This window comes from Solanum dulcamara, chromosome 9 (genome assembly GCF_947179165.1).
Source record: "Solanum dulcamara chromosome 9, daSolDulc1.2, whole genome shotgun sequence".
Lineage (NCBI taxonomy): Eukaryota > Viridiplantae > Streptophyta > Magnoliopsida > Solanales > Solanaceae > Solanum > Solanum dulcamara.
The window spans coordinates 74,022,728-74,042,317 of record NC_077245.1 but is presented as its reverse complement, the minus strand read 5'-3'; the positions used below and the strand labels follow the sequence as shown (position 1 = coordinate 74,042,317).

Here is a 19,590-nt window from a genome sequence, read left to right as displayed (position 1 = left end):
TTTTACATCTCCTAGGCCATGTACCAAGTAATAGGAACTCTTCGTTCATCAGTATTCAACCCCAAAGCTCTCCACACAGCAATTGAACCATCCACTACATTATTTTTAAAACCATCTTTTGTGTCACATTCATCGACAACCTTAGTCGTTACACTTTTCCCCGTTTTATTCACCCGAATATGTATCATTTTCCCATACCTCGAACCACGTGCATACCATCGAGTAGTCAACGCGACTACTCTTTCTTTATTATCATGATGTTTCCATCACATTCTGACGGACCACCTCCGTCTCCTCCTTCACTAAAGTCGTTAAGGGTAAGCATAGCTGGCGTTGAACCAGTAGACGGAGGAGAAGGAGAACTTCCTCCTCCTTTACAAATATTGGTTCCAACGTCAAGATCGTCATTGCATTTTCCTCTTATGCATATTAATTGTCTGTCGCAATCGTTTAACGATTTGCACGGTGTTGGAAAAATGCAGACAAACACAAAAATAGATATAGTCAAAATAGTAGAAATAAAATGGAAAAAATAATGACACAGAATTTTATGTGAAAATCGAAATAAGGGAAAAAATCACGGTCCTAGAGGAGCAACTGATATCACTATAGTAAGGAATTTTACACTGGGTAGTATCGAGTGCAATACTCAAAAAATGACTACCACACACTCAGAAGGAATAACACTCTTTTGATCTTTCACCTTACTAAAAATATCGCTCACACTCTATTTTTCTTCACAGACTATTTTCTTATAGATATGAAATACCTCACGGCTCTCTAAATATTTTTCTCTCTATATGTGAATTTTAACTCCTTTTATAGGTGAAATTTTCATTTCACCGTTCACAATTTTGTCAACAAAATTGTGCTACTTTTTCATTCAACATTGGCAGCAATTTCCAATTCAACATTTGCTGCTTTATTTTTTCTTGCAACAATAATTGAATAAGAAAAAGAGGGACTGGACCCCACAAATCTCCCCCTCTAGTTCCATTCACTAGAAGGAGGTATCTTCATATTCTTAGAGAGAGTTCATGCCAACAAGTTCTTTGCACAATTCGAACTTGTCCCTTGTTACCACTTTGGTCAGCATATCTGCAGGATTCTCATTTGTAGAAATTTTTTCAACCTGAGACGAGTAATTCTCATGCTCAAAATTTGCTTTGCATGACCTAAGTCTTTCATAAAAAAAGACTTACACAACTCTTTCTTCAGCTTGTCAATCTTGAAAGTTGTGACACCCCAGAAATATTTCCGCAAAGACTCGAATATTTCTTCACGTGTGGGTAGACTCGGGCCAGAGGACTTGTAATTCTACATGTGAGTTAGGATTAATTCCTAAGTATTTGAAGTGTGTTAGATGTGTTTAGGGGTCATAAGGGATCTCTAACACCAAGTCGAGTCCAAAGAACTCCAATTGATTAAGTTTTCGGACGAGTTAGTTTAAGGGTCAACTTCAAACGACCATATCTCCTAGGATATAAATAACTGGGTGTACCACAACCTACCAAATTAAAGGTCTTTGAGTCTTCTTTCCAACGCCACCAAGATTGCAATTTTTGGAGTTCGGAGTCAAAAGTTATGGCCATTTTACTACGAACTAGCACTGCAGGAATATTCAGGCCTGGGCGAAATATAGGCTTGGCGCCCCAGTGGCGCGACGCGCCACTATAGCACCAGAAAACAGCCTCAGTAGTTTGATCCTTGGCGCGACGCGCCACTATTAGGTGTGCAGGGTTTTAGGCCTATTTTGGCTTGGCGCTGCAGTGGCGCGACGCGCCACTATAGCGCCAACAAGATTTTTGCCCATTTTTCAGATTTTTGAAGAGGGACAAATTGGACTTTTTCCCTAATTACATATACCCTATCCTTGAACGTTTTGGGACCATTTTTCAGCCCCCACTCTCTCTCTAAAATCCCTAGGAGCTTCTCTCTCTCTCTCTTCTTCTTCTTCCCCAAATCCATCTCCAACAAAGGGTGCCTTCAAGAGTTTCAAGGATTCAAGTCTTCCATTGAAGACCTAACATCAAGTTCCTTCAAAGTCTTCAAACAAGGTATGTAAGGCTAACCTAAAATATGGATTGAGTTCTTCCATATGCCCATAGATGTGTTGAATAGGAGTTGTGAAAGAGTTGAACCTTCTAAGAAGATTTTCTTAAAAGTTTTCCTAAACTATAGAAGGTTTTTAGATACTATTGGTTGATTGATGTTTTTAATGATTTGAGTTACTAAATAGTTATATTTCATATTATTAAATACAAATGTATCTTTGTATATAGATTTATAGGTATTGACGATATTCTTAAGTTGAGTTTTGTTGGAGGTATGGATTCATGTTTCATTCACATGAACCCAAGATGAGATTTCTTTGGTCATAATTTGTCTTGAGTTGAGGTGGATGGTTTTGTGTATATATGTATTGATTGGAATGAAAAGGATGAATTGGATAGTTAAGAATGTCCCTTTGTTTCTATAATGTGAACATAGGACTAAAATGAAGATTTGCGGAGTAGATGTTTGATAATGATGTGATGATAATAGTTGATAATGATGTGATGATAATATTTGATGGTGACGTGTATGACGATGTTTTGATGATGGTGTGAGTGATGATGTGAATAGTGATTATTTAATATGCGTAGAATGATTGATGAAGGGGTATATTGATGAGGATGTTGTGTGATGAAGTGGATTGGAGTCTAATGTGATTTTGTGGTATATGATGTGCATAATTTGAGTTGATCGGACGTCTTAGGAATATTTTAAAAATAAATAATCTTTTGAGGAGGAGCTTTAAATAAATTAATTGTGAACCTTTTTGCATAAACTACTTATACACTATTTTGAGTCTAAAGAATTATTAGTTTTATCTTTGATTTAGAAAAGAGTTTAAGTATGAGTTGAGTATGAGGAGACTTTAAATGAGTTGAGTATCTTTACATTAAAGTATTTATTTTGAGTTTGAGTTGAGGAGTTGAAATTATATTTTGATGTACATAACATTTTCTACATTCATTGAGTCGAGATTGTATAAATTTTTAAAGAGAAGAGTTTGATGATTTGAGATGAGCCGATTTGAAAGAAGGTCCAATGAGACTTGTCATTATGAGTTAATTGAGTTGAAATGAGAACAGAGTTGATGAGGTGGCAATGTTCCACATGAAACTAGCCGTGAGGGCTTGTTTGAGATGATTGAAGGAGTTTTATGAGCATGGAGTCATGGGAGGAGTATCGAGCACCGAATTGAGCAAGAGTACAGTCCATACTCGAACCCAATACCTGTGTTGCCAAACGTAGGGGGGATTGAACCGTTAAGTCGGATGCTTCCCCGAGAGATTTGTCCTGACATTATAGGACTTGGTTGGATTGGATCCATGAGGTTCGTCGTTCATGCCCTGGCAAGGTATGAACGGGCGTGGCAATGATGTCATTTCGTTGTACCTTCACTAGCTCATAAGTGTTGGTTGTCGGTTAAGAGAAACTCCCATTTAGGTCTTGATAGTACTCTGAGTCAGTTGAGTTGAGTGAGTTGCTATATGCTTATGAGTTAGTCCGGTCTACACTATTTCTTGTTAGACTTGGGACACTTGAGTGAGTTGTTACATATTTATTGAGTTGAGTCCTTTGAGTTGAATTGTAAAACGTTGCATAATTTAATTTGCATATTTACTGAGTTGAGTCCTTTGAGCTGATTGTTGAGTTGAATGTTGAGTAGATTGTATACGGTTGGATTGGAGTAGATGAATTGTGATTGGAATGAATGGAATGGTATGTGACTAGATTGGATTTGATTATTGAGTTAATTGTTGAGTTGAGTGTATATAATCGGATTGTACATGATTGAAAGGGGTCGAATTGTAAATGATTTGATTGTACTGTATTGTGTATGATTGGATTGGACTGTATGGTATATGATTGATCTTTGTCTAAAAATGTATTATTACTTTAGACTTATGACGCCTTGTTGAGTCTCTCTTATCTTTTCAATTTGAGATATTTGGACCGCTGCTATTCTTCCTTGAGGTATGTTTCATTCTGCCATTTTACATACCAGTACATTCCACGTACTGACGCCATTTGGCCTGCATCGTTTCATGATGCAGAGACAAGTTTGAGAGATCGTCAATAGAAGCATCATTGGGGATCTATTTGCACTCAGCGTGTTGGTGAGTCCTCCCCTACATTCGGAGGACACCGTCTGTGTATTCTTGCATCGAGTTAGCCCTTTTCATTTTGATTTGAGGTAGCCATGAACATGTCATTGGCACCAATTAGATAGTAGTGATAGAGGCTTCATAGACTAGATAGTGATGAGTCGATCGAGTTATTCTTGTCAAACTATTTATAATGACAAATATTAGAGTTGAATTTGTTGGCCCATGGCCTTTATTCTTTGAGTTAGACTGAGGTTTGAGTTGCCCACTGAATATTCTCTTTATTCTTTTGTCTTCCGCTGATCGAATAAATGAACGGATGTGTGATCAGGCTATGTGGTTCGCTTGGGAGCCAGAAATGGTTTCTGAGTGCCGGTTACGTCTAGGGTACCCTCCCGGGGCGTGACAAAAGTATTCCTGCCCACAATAAACATATCATCCACATATAGCAAGAGAATGATAAAATCATCGTCGAATATTTTTTGTACAAATACACAATGATCTAAAGAAGTCTTCTTGTAGCCTTTCTCCCCCATAACAAATTTGAACTTTTTGTACCACTGTCTAGGAGCTTTGCTTTAGCCTGTAGAGACTCTTTTTAAGTTTGCACACAATATTTTTTCTACCATTTACTTTGAATCCCTCAGGCTATTCCATATAAATCCCCTCTTCTAGGTCACTATGAAGAAAGGTTGTCTTTACATCCATCTGCTCAATCTCTAAATTTAAACTAGCAGCCAAATCAAGAACCGTACGAATGGAGGACATTTTCACAACAAGAGAAAATATTTCGTCAAAGTCAATACCCTTTCTTTGACCAGATTCTTTAACAACCAATCTAGCTTTGTACCTAAGCTTCAAGCTATGTTCTTCAACTTTAACTTTGAACACCTACTTGTTTGGTTCTCATAAGTGTGGTTCTCATGCAACGATTTCATCTCATCTTGCATGGCTTCAATCCACTGACCCTTATGCTCATTTTCCATGGCTCCTTATAACACTCTGGGTCACCCCCATCAGTGAGTAGCACATACTTATTAGGTGAATAGCGAGTGGAAGGAATATGCTGTCTTGTGGACCTCCTAAGAGAAATATTTGATTCGTCCACAACTTCATGAGCATGAGCATCATCAATAACAACATTATTGTTATCATCAACATCAACATATTGATCTGGAACTTGATTCTGAGCATCACCATGATCATCAAGCTCATCAACGTCATTCACACTTGTATGAGGAACTTGATCAAAATGGACCTACTCCATCTGAACTTGAAGATTTTAGCTTCTCTACTTTGTCAATATCTTCAATGATTTGATTTTCCATGAAGACGACATTGCAACTTCTCACAAGCGTCTTCTAAATTGGATCATATAGCCTATAACCAAATTCATCAAGGCCTTATCCAACAAAGATGCACTGCTTTGTCTGGGCATCTAACTTTGACTTCTCATATTTTGGCAAATGTATAAAGGCTTTGCAACCAAATACTTTCAAGTGGTTATAGAAAACATCCTTTCCATACCAAACTCTATTTGGAACATCACTTTGCAAAGCAACAATAGGAGATAAGTTTATAACATCTGCAACAATCAATAAGGCCTCACCCCAAAAGAAGTTTAGCAACTTTGCTCAGAAAGCAAATATCTAACTCTTTCCACTAAGGTCCTGTTCAGCCTCTCAGCCAACCCATTGAGCTGAGGAGTCTTAGGAGGAGTCTTCTTGTATCTAATATCTTGATTCTTACAGTATTTGTCAAATGGTCCACAATATTCACCACCATTATCAGTACGAATGCATTTCAATTTCTTTCCAGTTTCTCTTTCAACTAAAGCCTGAAACTGCTTAAAAACACCCAACACTTGGTCTTTAGTCTTCAAGACATAGACCCAAAGCTTTCTTGAGCAGTCATTAATGAAAGTGGCAAAGTAGAGTGCACCACCCATAGTCTTTGTCTTCATTGGACCTCATAAATTAGAGTGCACTAACTTAAGCAACTCTGTCTTTCTTGAAGGAGGGCTAGACTTAAAAGAGACCATGTTTTATTTTCCCGCCAAGCAGTGCTCAAACTTTACTAATTTAGCACTTTGGAAATCAGACAACAATTTCTTCTTGGCCAAAATATTGAGTCATTTCTCAGTAATGTGGCTAAGCCTCTTGTGCCACAACGTTGAGGAGTTATCTCTCTCGAATGCATTTACCATATTGGAACAAGTAGAAGCCGTAATCTAGTATAGACCACGACGTTTGTTACCACGAGCCACAACCAAGGAACCCTTAATAAGTTTTCACTTTCCACCGTCATTGGTACTAACATATCCTTCATCATCTGGAACATCAATAGAAATTAGGTACAGACGAACATCAGGTGCATGTTTTACATTGTTCAAAACTAGTTTAGTTCAAATACTAGTTTCCAAATAAATTATACCAACACCAACCACCCTAGATACATTCTCATTACCCATACTCAATGTTCCAAAGTCACTAGAAGTATAGAAAAATTCCTTCTTTGATGTCACATGAGATGCGGCATTAGTGTCCACAACCCAGCTTGACTCATCACAAGTAATATTTATCAGATCTGCATCAAGTACTGTAACAAGATCTTCGGTGGAGACGGTGGCTAAGCAATTTTCATTGCCATTTTCTTTATTTTCCTCTTTTTCTTTGTTCTCCCTCTTCAATTTCTGGCAAAACCTCTTTGTGTGCCCTTTCATGCCACAATGATAGCACTCAATATCCCTAAGTCTGCCTCTGAGTTTTCTTTTGCTATGTTGTCTATTTTGAGAACCACGATTTTTATTTCTCCCACTGGAGCCAGTTACCAGGATATCCGATGAAGAAGAAGAGCCTTGAGATTTTCTTCTCATCTCTTTGTTCAAGATATTACTCTTGGCAGAATTCATATAGATCACACCATCTGGAGTAGAATTTGACAATGAAGTTCTAAATATTTCCCAAGAGTTTAGTAGGAAACCAACTAGAAGCAAGCCTTGAATTTCTTCGTCAAATTTAATGCCCATAGCAGACAACTGGTTCATGATTTCCTGAAAATTATTCAGATGATCTCTCATCGGAGAACCATCATGATATTTTAAACTTAACATTTGCTTTATTAAAAACATTTTATTGTTCCCAGTCTTCCGAGCATACAAGCTTTCAAGATGCTCCCATATGGTATGAGCGTGTGTTTCCCCAGAAATATGGTTCAATACATTATCGTCAATCCATTGTCTAATAAATCCACACACCTGTCTGTACAACAGATTCCACTCTTTATATGTTTTATTATCAGAATTTACAGTGATAAAGGCTGGTTCATAAAAATTCTTGATATAAAGAAAGTCTTCCATTTCCCCTCCAAATGACATAATTAACATCATTCAAAGTAACCATTCTATTAGTGTTGACTTCCATCGTTTTCCAAAAAAATATATTAAATCAAAGTAAATCTTTTCTGATGTAGAATTTTCAGACTATGCTGCAACCACAAAGCATACTCAGATAAAACTTTGTTCTGATACCAGATTATTGGAAAAATGCGGATTTTCACAAAAATTTATATGGTCAAAATAATAGAAATAAAATAAAAATAATAATGACACCAAGAATTTTACGTGGAAACCCAAATAAGGAAAAAAAACAGGGGCCAAGAGGAGCAGCTGATATCACTATAGTAAGAAATTTTACATTGGGTAGTACCGAGTACAATACTCAAAAAATGACTACCACACTTTAAAAGGAATAACACTCTTTTGATCTTCCACCTTACTAAAAATATCGCCACACTATTTTTCTTTCACAATTTTGTTTGTGCTACTTTTTCATTCAATATTGGCAGCAATTTTCAATTCAACATTTGCTGCTTTCTTTTTCCTTGCAACAATAATTGAATAAGAAAAAGAGGGGTTAGACCCAAACACGGGCCATTGCAAGAGGAAATGACGTTAGAAGAAGAGATGAAAGTTGTGAAAATGAGATAGAGAAAGAATTAAGGCTTTTTGTTCATAGTGGCTATATTTGTAAAAAATGATCGAGAAAGTGTTATATGAATAATAAAGATATTGCAAATAGGCGCGCGCGCATATATATATATATATATATATATATATATATAGGCAAGAAATTACTTAAATGAGAATTTACATTTAATTTATTTGTTTCCGGTCGTGATTGTCAGCTAGTGGTGTACAATTTTTGTTTAGCCTTAGAAATTTTTAGTTTATGAATTTTAAATTTTTTAATGAAAAGTTAGGAAATAATGTTAATTGTTACTAGATTTTGCTTGATAACGAAATATAGCAGCATTTTAATTTCAAAACATAGCAAAATATATTATTATTCGTTCACATAATAATATAGTGAAATATATTGTATTTGTATGCATAACTATAGGTGTATTTGTATGTATACAATATCTCTATAACAGAGTACACTGAATCTACGTATATGTAATATCTTTGTCTAATTATATATATATATATATAGCTTTGAATCCTCTTGACTTACTTTAGTTCAGACGTGAATTTTTTGAATTTTCCTATTAAATTTTTTGGTTTTGTTCTCTAATTAATAGATTAACAAGTTAATTGACCAAATGCATCCCATAAATCTCAATTAGTGGACAATTTCCTTTACCCATTTTTTTTCTCAAAATAAAGAAGACAAAAGACCATTTGGATAATTTTGGGAATGTCTATTAAAAGAAAAATAGGTAGTTGTAGTTTTAAAAATGTTTCATTTTATTTTTCCGAGTTTAAAAAGTTTTATTTTATTTTTCTCAAAATTGCCTCAAGGCTCTACTTTTTCCCATTAAAGAAATGATTTTTCGAATTTTGCTTTTAATAATTTCTTTAAATTTTATAAATTAACCACATAAATATATTTAAAATATTGAAATTTGAAAATGCAGAATAAAATAGTTTGTTACTTGTTTGGTGAGTTAGGCATTATTGCTTGATGGACAACTGCATGGTTGTATTTGTTTTTTATTTTTTCTCAATCAATGTCTGATATAAAATTAAATTTAAATTGCATTAATATGAATTGTGAAGGGACGATTGTATCTGGTACTACATTATATTATTATCTATGTGCCCCCAATCAACTGTCAATTTTCATGGTTTGCTTTGAAAAACGTGTTAATTATTAAGTAGATACTTAAATATTTGGAACGAATTATAAGATTTCACTATCATAGACCATCCAAAATATTAAATATCCTAAGTGATCCAGGTCAAATTTGGTACATTCACCCATAACTTTATTGTTATTTCATCAAATAATTTAAAAGTTGTTTCAGCAATTTCTGGATTTTGTTATGCAATGAATTCAAAAGTTGATAAAAGTGAAGTTGCAACGACTTCAATAATTGCTGAAATATTTATAATTCAGATGAACCTAGTTACTTTTGTTTAAATCATGTAATTTTATTAAATATGTAAATATGTAATTCTGACCCCAATAACTATGACGAATATGGGTTCGATGGCAAAATTTTAAACCCACAAATTTAAATTTTGAGTCCCCTGGCAAGTCCACCACAATTATCACTTGTATCGATGAACAACATGACAGGACATCGAGGTGTCAAACAAATACATTGACGATAAGAGCTCTTAGGAGGTATCAACAATGGTCCTTCCACATAATGGACTCCCGAATCACTACAGCTGACTTTCGTTTTTGTGAGATAGACTATTTTCAATAAACCCCAAACTTTTCAGAACATGATTTGAAAGAAATTCTAGAATAAAAAGCTATGATGAAAATACTAAAGAAAGTAAAGCAATAATCGAAGATTAAGATAACATTAGTTTAATAATAATAATAAAAATAATACCTACAATAACAAGTCCTTTCTCCTAAAGTTGTTATTAAAAAGAGGCTCACACTTCCAAATTTTTGGAAATCCCAAAAAGCAGAGAACCTAACTGCATTAGAAATATGGTGATCACATCATATTACAGAGTGATTGAATTTGAAAACCAATGTAACAAATCCAGTTTAAAGATCATCATTCTTTGCATTAACACCAAGAAGTTTAGCTAGCTCCCCATTTTCGTATGCCTCGATGGTATCTGTACAGTGTATGACATTGTCAGCACAGGATTATGACTATCCAACGCAACGGAGAACTAAGAGAGATGCTTTGAATTAGCTTACCATCTGATCCTCCAATATGCTTTCCGTTAATGAAAACTTGTGGCACGGTGCGTCTGCCAACGATCTCACTAATGGCATCCTGAATGTTCCATCCATCATCTGACGAGGAAAAACAGAATTTTGATTAAAGGTTCTGATCAAAGACGTGATCTATTGTTCTAATACAATCTTTTTCACCTTCTACATTGAGTTCAAATAGTTACTGCTGCAAATCAGTGTTGTCAAAGGTGAATCACGTCTTTTGGGGCTTTAAGCACAAAGGTTAATTTAAGTGCAGGCTTTAGTAAAAAAAAAAGGTGCAAAATGGAAAAAATATACATGTAAATGTAATTCATGAAAAACGTAAGAAATTTATTCGACAATATTTTCCTTGACAACTAACACACTTATTTGCCGATGATATTTGTTGTTCAGTACTGCTTGATTCAAGATAACTCATGGGAAATGAGTGAGCACGCATAGTGCCTAGCCTACACTGAACCGCAGCTTATGTGAGGTGAAGCGCCCTCCTCAAGCTGTTCTGAGCTTCAGGGCTTAAGCACGCCTTAAATGAGCCTTTGTCAACAATGCATAAAACCTCCCTCTCCCCCAAACCCCTAGGTCCAACGAAGGGAAAGTTCTATCCCAATTCTACTGCTCACGCCCACAAGGGCCTTCAATAAATTGGAATTGTTAGATGAATGAAACATCAAGGTGGACAATCTAGGACATTATGATTATTCCAAAGCTTCAGGGGCACAAGTTGCTAGGTGTAAATACTAAGCAAAGTGTAGAACTTTCTTGAGTGAAGTAAGTACAGACCTAGAAGTTAGCCCACCCATCATTCCCAACACCCCAAACCCCTACCCCTTGACCATCCCACCCCCGAACCCCCACTACCCCACCCCAATAATGTTTTGCCAGATTACACATAAATGTTCTAGGTTTTTTTGTTTTCTTACTAAACACAAAAAAAATAGAAAAACCCCACTTGTTTTCCGATAAAACATTTTCCTTCATACCAAACACACCCTAAGTCTCAATTCGCTCGAAGTGTTTCTTTTAATTGGATAAGTCCAATCAACCTTGTCAAGAAATCGTAGAAAATGTGATTGGCTGATGGCAAGCCTAGTGAGATGTAATCTGTTGTATCTTACAATTTTTACTTGATTACTGAAATCCATTGTAAGCAGTTGAGAAAATCTTAGAAGGTTGGCAGCTATAATCCTGCCATACAACATGTAGGGATTGATAAAGGAAAAGTTTGGGTGGAGACTAGAGGAAAAGGAAGGATACCTCTCTCATCAAGCTCAATGACGTGAGGTTTTTGGTTCAATTCTTTGAATACGGCCTTTGCTTTCCTACAGTATCTGCAAAGCAATATAAAATTGATGCAAACAGTTAATACAACATACGATAAACACAAATAAAATAGTGTTTGCATGCCAGATCATTATATATACTTTTAAGAAGTTGAATATGTACAAAATAGGTTTCGAATAGGAAAATTAGTGAGTCTATAAGCCACATTAGTTGTCAGTGATTTTGATATTTTGGATCTCAAACATTCTTATAGGTGTTGAGGCATTGGGTTTCACTGGCTAACAGGATACATGGTGTATTGCCTCAGCAATATTGTGCGTCATATTTACAGTCTCGCAAATGAACTAGTCAGAATTTACTTGATAACATAAGAATTAAAAAAAAAGAGCACGGGATGAGCACTTGGGAAAAAGGTTCCTTTAATTGTCCTTTTAGTGATGAAATGTAATCCTTTCATCAATTTGAATGATACATTCAGAAGGTAAAAAGGACTGTTCCTCTGATATGTCCTTAGAATTTAAGCAGAGAGCATATCACACACAGCATAGTTTAAATGCAATTCTCCCCAACGTCATCTACTTCCCTCCTTCTAGATGCATGACTTTTCAATATAATTTATGGAGAGATAGTAATGGAACCATAAACCAGAGCAATTCAAAACTCAACTAATATGTTTTAAGCACACCATTTTCTTTAAAGACTTGAGAACCCTCAACCCAATTCAGTTTTCATAATCGTGCGGGTATGACCAATATCTTTCTACTCCAAGTCAAATCTACCCTACTTGTCGCTGAAGCACCTGAATATGGATACCATTTACTTCTTATGAAAAGCTTGGTATCTCTTAGAAGTTTGTTATCCATGCTCCCAAAAAGGGAAAAATATATCTCATAAGAGGTAAATACGAGAAAACAAAATAGAAGAAAACTTTTCCCACTTGTTAAAAACTCCTTATTTCTCTACTTAGGGGCCTAATGGATTAACGCTTTTCTGAAGAGTAATTAATCTGCAAATGGTAGGGAGAATAAGGATAAAGTCCCTTCGAACTATAGATTTCTGATAGTAGAGCATTCGAAATAGGAATTAACTTTCCCTCGCCTCCTCATTCCCACCCTCTTTTCATGTAATTTTCTCCCGTCTAATTAAACAAGCTACGACTGAGTATCTTCCTTTCATCTCTTTTCTCACCATCACCACCACCAACAACAACATACCCAATGTAATCCCACAAGTGGAGTCTAGGAAGGGTGGGGTGTACGCAGACCTTAACAAAATTATGATCGATCTTGCTCGTCATAACCCTTTAGAGGAAAGATAGATCCTTGGACTCTTTGATTAGGCATAACATGAGCAAGGTAAATCAAACTTCTTCTTTTTTATGTAATATATTATTCAATTTTATACACACACCATTTATACTTTATTTTCCTTTGATTTCCATGGCATAAGGGTAACGACCTGCTTCCGTCGTTATAGATAAGCCAATGGAAAAAAAAATTGGGCCAGAAAACTTCTAAATAGTGATTTGGAAATTTTGAGTCTAGGCCAGACTTGGACGAAATATGAGTCAGATGAGGTCTAGGGTAATCCGGTAATGGATGGAGGATTGAATTCTGAGTTTGATCATGTGAGTTGATAGCCAAGATGATAAGGAGCCTGTGCGGCTTTACGAAATCGAATTCGGGCAAGTAGAACTCCCGTAATTGATCTTGGCATGAAGTATTGAATTTAGAAAGTCATGGGTTTGGCAAAGGGTTGGTATTTTGTTATAATCCGGGTTAATTAGGCCATTTTATTGATCCTTTGCATATGTATAATTGTTTTTAGACCAAGAACAAGCCGAAAGACTTCAGAAAGGAAAAGCTCCAGCTGTGTAGAGTTTCCAAGGCTTGGTTTCGAGGTACGTGATGGTTTGTTTTCTCGTCTGTGTCATGTATGCAAGTTAACTGCTTCATTGTACACATGTATGTATGTGAACAGGGGAAGATGAAATGAACTAAATGAAATGACTATTTTGTGACCAATTGCATGTAATGAACCTATTACTTGACGGTTGTAACTGTTTGAGACTATTCATTATGATTGTAGTTGATTGGATCGGGTGTTACGCTTCGACACATTATTGGATCGGGTGTCACATTCCGACATACTAACAATTTGGGTATGGATTCCATGAGAGAATAATTCTTGAATGTTGCAGTGAATTGAGATTGTTAACTTGTGCATATGTATGTGTACTGATCATGAGATGATAGATGGTAAGGTATTCTGTATATGTGTGTTTACTGTGTTGTGGTTACTTGAGGTATCAAGCTGCTAAGTCACACTATGAAAGTGTGGGAAAGGGTGATAGAAATGAGGGTGAGGAGTAGTGTGTCTATTTCAGAGAACCAGTTTGGATTCATGCCGGGGCGCTCGACTACAGAAGCCATTCATATCTTAAGGAGATTGGTGGAGCAGTATAGGGAGCGAAAAAGGGACTTACACATGATATTCATTGACCTAGAAAAGGCCTATGACAAAGTTCCAAGAGAGGTCCTATGGAGATGCTTGGAGGCGAAATGTATACCTGTGGCGTACATTAGAGCGATTAAAGACATGTATAATGGAGCTAAGACTAGGGTAAGGACTGTAAGAGAGGACTCAGAGCACTTTCCTGTTACGATGGGGTTGCACCAGGGATCGACTCTTAGCCCGTTTCTATTCGCCCTAGTGATGGATCAATTGACAAGACAAATACAAGGTGAGGTGCCTTGGTGTATGTTGTTCGCGGATGACATAGTCCTGATTGACGAGACTCACAACGGAGTTAACGACAACATGGAGGGCTGGAGACAGACGTTGGAGTCTAAAGGATTTAAATTGAGTAGGACCAAGACAGAATACTTGGAGTGCAGTTTCAGTGGCCTGCCGCGTGAGGCTGACGGGAAAGTGAGGCTTGGTACCCAGGCCATTCAAAAGAAAAGAAGCTTCAAGTACCTTAAGTCTATTATACAGGAAGATGGGGATATAGACGACGACGTTTCACACCGTATCGGTGCAGGGTGGATGAAATGGAGGCTCGCCTCTGGAGTGCTGTGTGACAAGAAAGTGCCACCAAAACTCAAAGGCAAGTTCTACAAAGTGGTGGTTAGACCGACTCTGTTGTACGGGGTGGAGTGTTGGCCAATCAAGAAACTTCATGTTCAGAAGATGAAAGTCGCGGAAATGCGAATGCTGCGGTGGATGTGTGGGCACACTAGGATGGATAGAATTAGGAATGAAGATATCCGAGACAAGATGGGAGTGGCATCGGTGGAGGACAAGATGCGGAAAGCGAGACTGAGATGGTTTGGGCATGTAAAGATGAGAGACACAGATGCTCCAGTGCGGAGGTGCGAGAGGTTGGCTATGGACGGTTTCAGGAGGGGCAAAGGGAGGCCAAAGAAGTATTGGGAAGAGGTGATTAGACATGATATGGCACAGTTACAGCTCACCGAGGACACGACCTTAGATAGGAGGCTATGGAGGACTCAGACTAAGATAGTGGGCTAGGTGGCCCATCTGTTCTCCATAGTAGTCGTAGTCACACTCATTTGTTTATTAACATATGATTTTGCATGGGATTACTGCTTATATTAGTTGGCCCAGTTTACTTTGGGTATCCTATTTTATCTATAGTAGTTAATGCTCCTTTATCCCCGATCTTTCCTACCCTGACTTTATCGCTCTCATTATTCATATTTTTATATTGTTTGCTATATGCCTGGTTCTACTGACATATGTCTTGTTTTCCTTGTTTCTCCTCCCTTGTTCTTCTTCTCTCTTAAGCCGAGGGTCTTTCGGAAATAGCTGCCCTGCCTTTTAAGGTGGGGGTTAGGTATGCGTACACTCTACCCTCCCCAGACCCCACATGGTGGGGCTATACTGGGTTTGTTGTTGTTGTTGTACTTTGTTGTGGTTACTTGTTCATATTTCACTTACTGAAATAGCCGCGTGATCTTACCAGTACACCGTTGTTTTGTGTACAAATACTGCACTTGCTCTTCTTTTGTTGAGTACAGGGCATCTACAAGTGGTTGTTGAGAGACCTCAAATAGGAGATCACTGATTTCAGAGTTCAAGGGTGAGTCAGTTCTTTCAGGCTTCCATGAATTCTTCTCAATCTTGGTTTTCTGGGTTGCATCCCCTCATCTTAGACTTGTTAGTTAGAAGTTTTGGTATAATGACTTTCATGTTCTAGAGGTAATTCTGCATGTTTTAGTTCCATGGTTGAGTTTATGGGAACTCAGCACTTTATCTTTATTTAACCTGTTTCCACATCTTAAATTGCCTACCTTTTGTTATTACTACTTAGTCTGGGTTGTAGTAGCGTTCCTCCCACTGGAGGCTTAGAGTGGTGTCAATCACGGCGGGTCAGGATCGTGACAGTGAGATTCAACTATAACCTCGCAGAACAATTAGAGTGCATCCATTATCATAAAGACCGAGTTCTATTACAATTAATAAGCTAAAGACAACTAAATAAAAGAAAATATGACGCTAAAGTGAATCAAAATAGCTAAACCATTGTAAAAGAGGAAAATGTTCCACAGTTTTACATCTATCCATCCAATAATTAACTAGACTACAAAAACCAAAATCAAGATCTTTCTGCAAAGTATGCAGAAAAAATGCATAACAACCCTCTTTCACACATTAAAATCCTCATAAGCAAAGCTTCTTCCATGCATGCTTCAATATTTTTCAATACTCCCTTCCCTCCATCAACTTTTACTTATCCACTGTACTAAAAATAGATCCCTAACCCCCAAAATGTGAAGGAATTTAGACCTATTACTTATTGCACAATCATGTATAAAATCATCTCTAAGGTGTTGGCTGCGAGAATGCAAAAAGTAATTCCTACTATTATTAATGAGGCACAGGCAGGCTTTGTCTCTGGTAGGAGGATAGTTGACAACATCATCATGGCGCATAAGCTGGTCAAAGCGTATAGCAGAAAACATATCTCCCCGATGGGTATACCAGAAACAAATATTGGAGGAACTCAGATTTCCTGAGAAGTTTGTTACTTGGATAATGGAATGTGTTCAAACAGTGAGCTACTCTATTATCATCAATCGGGAACCTACTCCTCCTTTTAATGCAGCTAAAGGGTTACGACAGGGGACCTATTTCACCCTATCTGTTCACCATTGCTATGGAGTGTCTCAGCAGAACTGTGAGTGGTCTTTCTCAACTTAAGACATTCAAATTCCACTTCAGATGTTCGAAGGTTCACTTAACCCACCTTTGTTTTGCAGATGATTTGTTGTTATTCGCTAGAGGTGATTCCCAATCAGTAGAGGTTATTAGCCAGTGTTTCCTTCTATTCTCAAAGGCATCTGGATTGGAGGCAAATTTAGACAAAAGTTCAGTGTATTTTGGTGGAGTTGACTTGCTGGAAAGGAACAAGATCCTCCAACAACTTGGCTACTTGAGAGGGGAGCTCCCATTAAAGTACTTAGGTATACCGCTATCCTCAAAGAAGTTGTCTATCTTACAATGGCAACCTCTTATAAGGAAAATTGTCACAAGGATAACTGTGTACTACAAAAAAACTCTCATATGCTGGAAGAGTCCAACTGGCGTAGGTTGTTCTATTTGGAATACAATCATATTTGGCTCACTTATTCCCTTTACCTTATAAAGTGCTGAAAACTATAGAACCTTGTTGTCGGAGTTATGTGTGGACAAGAACCAATACTATATATAAAAAGGCACTAATAGCATGGGATAGAATTTGTGCTCCCAAAGCCACAGGTGGTCTTAACCTGATTAATATTGATTTGTGGAACAAAGCTGCAATTGCCAAGACCTGTTGGGACTTAGCTCATAAGGAAGATAAATTATGGATACGATGGATACATATCTACTATATGAAAGGGCAGACTATTGAAACCGCTCCCATACCACAGCAGGCCAGCTGGATGGTTAGGAAGATCATTAGTGTTCGGAGCGCGCTTGGTCAAGGTGTTATCAGAACTGATCAGAAGAGAAGCCTCATTAGACAAGTGTATTTCAATTTGCAGGGGGGTCATCCTAAAGTTCCTTGGAAAGCTTTAATATTTCGAAATGATGCCAGACTTAAGGCAATTTTCACAATGTGGCTCACTCTCCATGGAAAGCTTCTCACCTCGGATAGATTGATTAAATGGGGCAGTGATGTTAGTCTCTACTGCTCACTTTGTGCTAATCAACTGGAGAATAGGGAGCGTCTATTTGTAGAATGAGAGTATACTAGAAGGGTATGGAAGTCTATATTGAAATGGATGCACAAGGATGAATGTCCAGTTACCACATGGTCTCAAATGGTTGATTGGGGAATCGCAAATGGAAAAGGAAAATCCCAGATTGCCCAAATGTTCAAGATAGTGTTTGAAGAAACATGTCATGCTATTTGGCTTGACAGAAATCAAAGGATTTTTGAAGCAAAAGGATGGATGTCGAGGTCATTGTTCAGGAAGTGGTTTATATGTGTTGTACTAGAGCCCCTACAAAACTGCAGGCGTTAGTATATACTTGATTTTTGTAATGACTAGAGATGTATAAGGTTTAGGTGCAATTGGATTTGGAGATAACTTGCTAGGAGCTAATCTCCAGTCCAACAGAATTCCTTATCAAGTTAGATTAAGTTCCTAGAATAGCTAGTTGAGTTGACTTAGCTACTTTGTAATTCTGTCATGGTGATTAATAGAATTGTTAGTTACCAAAAAAAAAAAATAGATGTCCACTTTTACTTGTTATAGTTTAAGAAATCAAGTGATAATTTATCACTCAGGTTCCTAATTAACCCTTATTATTAACTATAGTCATTTCCCAAAGGATTAAATTTATTACATTCAAAGGGTAATATAGTATAATTATCATTCTATTTATGGCTTCTTGAAGTGGTTTGCAAGTCAATACTGGTCAAGTAAAAATGGACGGAGGGAGCAACTTTTAGTTCAAATTCATCAAAGACACACACTTTATGCTCACTTTGATAGAGTAACTCTAACCAATAAAAAGGGTCACCTAATTTGTAATTTATCATATCAATTTGAGAAAGATAGAAGTGCATTACAAAAGGGACATCAAAATTACAAATGAAACAAAACCCATGAAACAAAATTAGATAATAAGCAAAACCCTATTAAAAAAAGAAGAAGCAGAAAATGGAGCTTAAAGGGAGAGAGAAACTAACGGGCAATAAGATTTGGAGAAGATAACAATGGAGTGAGAAGAAATCGTCTTCTTGACGAAAGCAGATGAATCTCCAGCTTCAGCAAATGTTGATGCGTATAACAACACAGTTACAGATACTATGAATACGAAAATGGGTATCGAGGAAAACGATGTATAATTGGAAAATGCAGCTGATTTCGCCATTTTTTGAGCTCTGAAGACTGAAAGAGTTGAAAATTACGAGTCTTTCAAGATCTCAATCGGATTTTTTTTCCTTCAATATATGGAAAAGAAAAAATATAGTTTACATGATTGGGCCTTTGGGCCTTTTTTTGGTTATGGGGCTGATAGATAAAAATGTTGGATGAATTTGATAAATAGATGGTTATGAGGTGCTTTATGAGAAAGACCTTCAAAATAACCTTAGATATGAAGGTATGGAGAATGTGTATTAGGGTAGAAGATTAGTAGATAATTAAGTGTTGTCTTGATTTTCGATAGCTTAGGTTTGTTGGTGTTTTGTCGTGTACTAGAGGTGTAATTTTAGTTTTTGATTGTGATATCTATCATCTCTGCTATATATTGTGATTCGATTAGCATACTTTTTTGTTGTTCTTTGGTCCTTTCTTGTAGGATTTGCACGCCCCCTTGTTAGTTGCTATGTTTTTCCCACTATTTTCTTTTTTTCTTGTACTTGAATTTGCTGTACTTGAAACCCCAGACCTCACTTGTGGTACTGTTGTTGTCACCTATTTTTAAGGTCATTGGTTGTA

The 19,590-nt window shown here is 36.9% G+C and overlaps 1 protein-coding gene and 1 pseudogene across 1 annotated transcript; both read right to left on the bottom strand.

Moving 5' to 3' along the window:
- Window positions 1-11: 11 nt before the first annotated feature.
- LOC129904009 (kiwellin-like) lies at window positions 12-8,135 on the bottom strand (annotated as a pseudogene).
- Window positions 8,136-9,963: 1,828 nt separating this feature from the next.
- LOC129904545 (glutaredoxin-C4) lies at window positions 9,964-19,080 on the bottom strand. Its single transcript, XM_055980104.1, has 4 exons — window positions 18,837-19,080; window positions 11,603-11,676; window positions 10,328-10,426; window positions 9,964-10,242 (listed from the first exon to the last, which is right to left on the bottom strand). Exons 1-4 carry the CDS (start codon window positions 19,019-19,021, stop codon window positions 10,169-10,171), a joined length of 432 nt encoding a protein of 143 aa, XP_055836079.1. The 5' UTR covers window positions 19,022-19,080; the 3' UTR covers window positions 9,964-10,168.
- Window positions 19,081-19,590: the final 510 nt, after the last annotated feature.